General features: G+C 37.7%; 1 protein-coding gene across 1 annotated transcript; it reads left to right on the top strand.

The window, feature by feature from the left end:
• The first annotated feature begins 195 nt into the window (after window positions 1–195).
• Window positions 196–6,124, top strand: mrpl48 (mitochondrial ribosomal protein L48). Its single transcript, XM_061709921.1, has 7 exons — window positions 196–299; window positions 2,160–2,191; window positions 2,304–2,389; window positions 2,893–3,062; window positions 4,744–4,846; window positions 4,930–5,019; window positions 5,932–6,124. Exons 3-7 carry the CDS (start codon window positions 2,339–2,341, stop codon window positions 6,007–6,009), a joined length of 492 nt encoding a protein of 163 aa, XP_061565905.1. The 5' UTR covers window positions 196–299; window positions 2,160–2,191; window positions 2,304–2,338; the 3' UTR covers window positions 6,010–6,124.
• Window positions 6,125–6,472: the final 348 nt, after the last annotated feature.

Here is a 6,472-nt window from a genome sequence, read left to right as displayed (position 1 = left end):
AGCGATGAACCCGATCTTCCGGCAGGTAATGTTGTATTACCGACCTCTTTCTGCAGCATGTTTGTTGTCAGAGGTCACAGCGGCGTGTTGCTCTGAATCAGCTCCGAGTCCAACTCACAGGAATTACTCATTTGGAATAAACCACTTACCCTTTAGTGTATTTTTTTACTATATATTTGTGTTTTATTTAAATCAAAATGTTCATAACAGTTGTTTTGTAACGGGTTTTGTGGTTTCCAGCTGCAGGTGTCAGTCAGACAACAGGGTCTCGTCTTGAGTCAAACACTCGCATTATGCAGGTAAGACTCACTTTTAACTTAATTTTCCTGTAGAATGGTCAACTTGACATGTATAACATATCTGGAACATAATTATATAATCGGAATGTTGAGACATTTATCTGAAATGAAAACAATTTGGATGTGTGTGAGGAATTTTTCAGTCTCAATTTATTTAATGAGTCGTTTAATTGTTAAACAAAAATGCCCTTGGCAAACTTTTTTTTTCTTTTCAAGCACTTTAATGCAAATATTATGAAATATGTGATTTGATTGCATTCTTTCAGTGTGAACCACTTTGTATCAGTTGGTGATGGTGCAGGGCAGTGTTTGCCAATCCTGGTATGTGTCAGATGTTTCCTGCTTCAGCAGCACACTGTGATACAAGCAGCAGTGTCATCAACAGAGGTGTCCAGACCTTGATGACAAGCTGATGAGGATCGGTTATTAGAATCAGGTGTGTTGAAGCTGGGAAACATCTAAAACATGCAGGACTGGGGCCCCGAGGACCAGGATTGGGAAACACTAGGGTTTATTAGTCCCCATGGCCCTTATTTTTGTTCAGGTAATGAAGATTTAAGAGACAAATTTTGCAGCAGAAAATGTTGCATTAAGGCCACATCTTTTACAAAGAGAACTTTGACTGTTTCGGGAAAAAAATGCACTTTCAATTTGATTACAACTGGACGTGCAGTCCTGTCTGCTGCCATCAGACTCCACAACCAGGCCTGCTCACAGAAGCAAAGGGACAGTAACAACAAGATGTGCAATATCTTTAAACCTCATACACATCCTACCTGCTTTTTTTTTGCACTACTTTTATTTTCATTCCATTGTATATACTGTTTATATTTTGTAATTATACATGTTTTACTTTTTATCCCCCTTTTGCTGCATGTGTGTGTTGTGTGTACTGCTGCTGCGCAAAGTGAATTTCTCCACTGAGGGATGAATAAAGGACAATCTAATCTAGTCTAAAACGGACTAAAAGCACAAACCAGGGACGAGAACACCAGCAGCACTTGCTGATCCATCTCCTTGTTTACAGTTTTCAAAGTGTCAAATGTCAAAATGATATGGATTAGGCAAGGCAAGTTTATTTATAGAGCACAATTCAACACAAGGTAATTCAAAGTGCTTTACATCAACATTAAAAGCGGCAAGACATAATTAGACAGTAAATAACAAATACAATTAAATAAAATGATGAGAAAAGAAGGTAAAATAATAAAAAGCACAAGTTGCTGAAAACTAAGGGCAGTAGAGTACAGCAGGTAAGTATTTAATTTAAGAGTACGCTTCAGTAAACAGTAATGTTTTTAGGCCTGATTTAAAGGAGCTGACAGTTGGAGCAGACCTCAGGTCTACAGGAAGTTTGTTCCACCGGTGAGGAGCAGAATAACTGAACGCTGCCTCACCTTGCTTGGTTCTGGTTCTTGGGAACCACAACAAACCAGATCCAGATGAACCTCAGGGGTCTGGGAGCTTCATAGGAACTAACAGATCAACCATGTATTTTGGTCCAAGACCATTCAGGTCTTTGTAGACCAGCAGTAAGATTTTAAACTCTATCCTTTGACTCACTGGAAGCCAGTGTAGTGATTTCATGACCGGTGTAATGTGGTCCAGTTTGCTGGTGTTTGTTAGGTGAATCAGGCAACAATTCAATTTGCCAATCCACATCTCCAAGACTCCAAGAGCTGGTTTGCATCTGAAACTGTGTCTGCAGCAGCTGATAATATTTACTGGTTGAAGGTTGATTTTACTAAACTAGGCTGGATGCTGCAGACGATGCACCTGACAGTGAGAGACGAAAGGTAAACGTACCTTAATCTGTTGAATTGTCTTTTAGATCAATTTTTGTCCTTTTTGTTTTTAAAGGGCCACACAGTCCATCCAGCATCCTGTGTGCTGTAAGTAATCAGACTTATGAAACATTTGTTGTTTGAAACCGTCAACATTTGTTTGTGTTACTGCTACTTTGCTTCAATCTATATGTTTAAATTGATTATTTTTCCATTCAAGGCCCGGCTTTTACAAGTGAAAGACAGTACAGAAGTATGCCAACCCACGGGATTGGGAGGTGGAAATATCTTTTACCCAAACAGGCGGTGAGTATATAAACATTTGTCATAATTAGCCATAGTTTTACTACAAGCAAGTAAGAGGAAACCCAATAACATTACATGAGCATCAGTTTTCTCTTTGAAATTATTCTGTTTATGTCCTTTTTCATGAAAATAGAGAAACAAGAAAAATGAAAGCAGACATTAAATGATATAAAACTGAGATAATGAATCCAATTCACAGTTTTTACCTGGTAATGCATGTATTTTTGTTATTTAGTTTATTAAGAGGTTTAAATGTTTTTTAGGTGGGCTTTAAGATTAGGAAACATGATTGCAATCATAGAGGAAAATAGTTTAACCTTCTCTCTGTTACAAGGTTTTAGATGTCAAGACAATGACATAATAATGATAATAACAATAATAATCTGGAGTATTCTTGGATGCTAATGTCTTCTACAAAACGTTTTATTACTCTTTGCGCTTTGAACAAATAATTTATGAGTCACTTAAGAATCTTGTTGGATGTTTGTGTTTCTTTGTTTCAGCCCAAGAAAAAGAAGGATAAGATCCAGATGAAACAGATGTTTGCAGCCACAGATACGGCGTACGGGACTCTGAACGTGAACGTGTCGGGTTACGACATGACGGTGGTGGAGCACTACTCCCAGTACATCCACAACGTCTGCAACCGGCTCGGCATCAACGTGGCAGAGAGGTGAGGACGAGCAGCGCAGCAGCTTTCCAAGTTAAACCCGCGAAACGGGTGGCAGAGATGTTGACTCACTTAAGATCTGTTTGGTCTACTGAGGTTTTACTGAGTCTGAATGAACATGATTGTCACATATTTGTTTTCTTATCTTCATTACTTTTAAATAAGTACACCTTTATGAACTAAAGGTGAGTGTGTCTTTAGTTGAGTCTGACTTAAAATCATGAATGTATTATTGAATATCATGTAAGAGCTGTTTAAGGTCTTTAGATGTTATTTGCACGTGTGTAACAGCAACGCTGCACAACTCGTTGTTTTATTATGCAACATCTTGAATTTTCACTCTGAAAGACGTGATATTTGTTATTAATGTAGCCTCTACATGGCACAAGTATTTTGGCTAAAAACTGGAACAGACCTCACTCTCTGTGACTCATCTGCAGCTGAAGCAAATTACAGCAACCAGGCGATTCAAAGCGCTTTACACAGTAATAAAAAACCAAAACATCCAGTAAATGCAAAGCAAACTGAAAAATAAAGTGCATTTGTGTAATAAAGATTGTAAAAGACAGACGGTTTAGTTATAAAATGCAGATGTCATTATTACTATCCAGTAACATGCAGCTAGTGGATTTAAAGCAGAGAGGCACAATGAGTATTTATTCATAGAAAGGATGATGGAGGCTGCTTCTTCAGACAGAAGACGGTAAAACAACATAACGGACCAGCAGAGGATACAGACAATAAAAGGACAGAGGTAGTTTTTCCTGGATGACAAGAACAATAATAAAAATAACATTTTAAAAGATTATCAACTAAATACTAAGGGAAATCCACCCCGACCAGAGAGCTACAACAAGACTCTCACTCGGACTCATTTTTCCTGGACCAACTGAAACGAAGCAGTCTGTTGTGCACGAATCCTCGTAGCATTTGATTGAGCTGAAAAGAGGTGAGGCAGCTCGACTCAACCTCCTTCCATGCACAACTTTGTTTGCTCTGCATTCAGATCATCGAGGAGGAACTCAGTAATGACGGGCCTGCAGAAGGAGCTACAGAACGGCTTCATCTGAAGCAGAACAAGTTTCATTGCATTTGAGCTCCATTGAAAGGAAGTTGTTTGCTATTTCCCAGTAAAGTCCCTTCAATCATTAGAGAACAATTAAAGCACTCAGCTCCTCTTCTGTCAGCCAGTACACATGTACATGGAGGAATTAGTCTCATCTTACCTCATAAAACTTGCCAATCGGGTCAATACTCTCGACAAAGAACTGGAAAAATGAATCACTTAAATACATGTTCAGGTTGAATTAAAAATATTTCTTCAAACGGTGACGCATGTGGACCTCAAAAAGATAAACACACATCCTTGTAAAATCAAGCACAATATGAGGTTTTTACATGAATCTGCAGCTTTAACAGTTATGTAACATCATAGCTCCACGAAAGACTCCAATTCTACCAACAGTTTATCATTTAACTCATCTTGTCCATTGTTTTTTTTTTTTTTTTTAAACAATTTAATTATTTCACTAATTTAAAATAATTTATTTTACTAGTCTGCAACCATGAATTAAGATGAGAAGAAGTTTTCCCCGGTGTCCAGTAACTGATCTGACTTGGACATCTTTGAAGCAGAGCAAAGGCTCATTCATGAATTTGTCTCCAAATGTTTTCATAAATGCAGCTATGCTTTGCCAACCAAGACCACCGAGGTGATGCTGATGCAAGAACAAGGCACCAAGACGTACGTCGACGCCGTCCTGAAAACCCACGAGCGGGTCGTCCAGGTGAGACCCGACTGGTGTGTGAATCCTCTCTGCTGCAGTTCCACGCTCCGGACTTAATCCATGTTGTTGTTGTTGTTTTCCAGCTGAGCAGCCTGAACACTGCGATGTGTCCCGTCTTCATGGACCTTCTTCTCAAGAACCAACCGGAGGGCGTACAGCTCTCTGTAAAGGAGGTGAGTCATTGGGTCGAAGTTATGGTTGACGTTCTGGATGATACTGAACCACAGATGTAGAGATGAAAACTTGAAATCCTCCTAAGAAGAACTAGCAGCACAGCTACAATGCTGAAGTTAGAATCTGATTCACCAGAAGACTAAAGGACCATTTCACCACATTCTAGAGCAACAAGGCCGCCTATACCAGGTCCAGTTCAAAAACCACAACACATACACGGGTCAAACCTGGGTTAAATGATCTCTTAGACTGTAAAGAATATACTAAACACAGTGTGGAGTTTGTGAAACATTTCGTCAACTTGTGAAAATGCTAAATGGGTCAATTGTGCTTTGTTTTTTCTCATGTATTTTTGAAGACACCCAATATATATGTATAATATCTAAATAATTTCCACTAATCTGGCGCGTAGATGTCGCCTCGCCTGTAGTAATTCTGTTTATCTGACAGTTTGACGTGCAGGGACGTCAACGTTGTCCACAATATATAACTATTAGGGTTTTCTGTTTGTTTGTTTGCTCTGAGACATCAAACTCTGTAAAATCTAATCTGGACTTTACATGAGACCTTCCAAAATAACATTAATACGTTACACGTATCTGGTAAGAATATGTTAAGATAGGACTGAATGGGCTAAAACTAAAAAGAAAATCACTTTTTTATGTCAAAAGGAAAGATCTATTTACTCTTGAGGTAATTGGAAATAAAAACAATCAATAATATCTATCAGTTATGAAGTATTTATATAATAGCGAAATAAAATTATTGATAGTGAGAGAAAAAGTTGAACAAGTTTATCCTGTTAAATATTCTCTAAGTTTAAAAGGTGAACTCAATATTTTTATGAGACATTTTTAGTTTGTCGTTGTTAATATCGCTCCATTCTTCCTTTTTATTGTCTGTTTTTCCAGCACACCGAAGGAGATTTCCAAGCGCGGTTTAAGGCGCGTCCGGAGCTGGAGGGACTCATGGCTCAGATAAGCTATTGAAACTGTCTCAAGGTCCAGCTTCCTGACTCCAGCTGGCTGTTTATTTATTAAACGTCTTTCCTATCAAATACTGAAAAACATTTAAGTCAATGTAAACTATAAATCCATTTCTTTATTAAGTTAAAAAAATAAAGCTTATGTTGAGCTCATTTGCCGTTTATTTTGTGGCTATTCTCATTTATTACTTAACTATTGGATTTTATTTTCTCATTTTCTGACAGAATTTTACATATTGAGGAGAAAAAAGTAGAAAATTAGTTGATAATTCAGGAGCAACATCATTTGAAAAAAACAGTTCTTTAAGACTTTAAAATAATGTAAACTTTTTTTAACAGTTTTATGATCTTGTAAGGGCAAAAAAAAAGAGATGAGTTTTCTAATGTTCAAGTGTTCAATGTTCATACACAGAAACAAGACTAACTTGTAAAGAAGCACAGCTTTGTTATTGCTTAATTTCTAGATA

This window comes from Cololabis saira, chromosome 20, assembly GCF_033807715.1.
Source record: "Cololabis saira isolate AMF1-May2022 chromosome 20, fColSai1.1, whole genome shotgun sequence".
NCBI classification, from domain to species: domain Eukaryota; kingdom Metazoa; phylum Chordata; class Actinopteri; order Beloniformes; family Belonidae; genus Cololabis; species Cololabis saira.
This window is presented reverse-complemented; position numbering and strand designations above follow the sequence as displayed.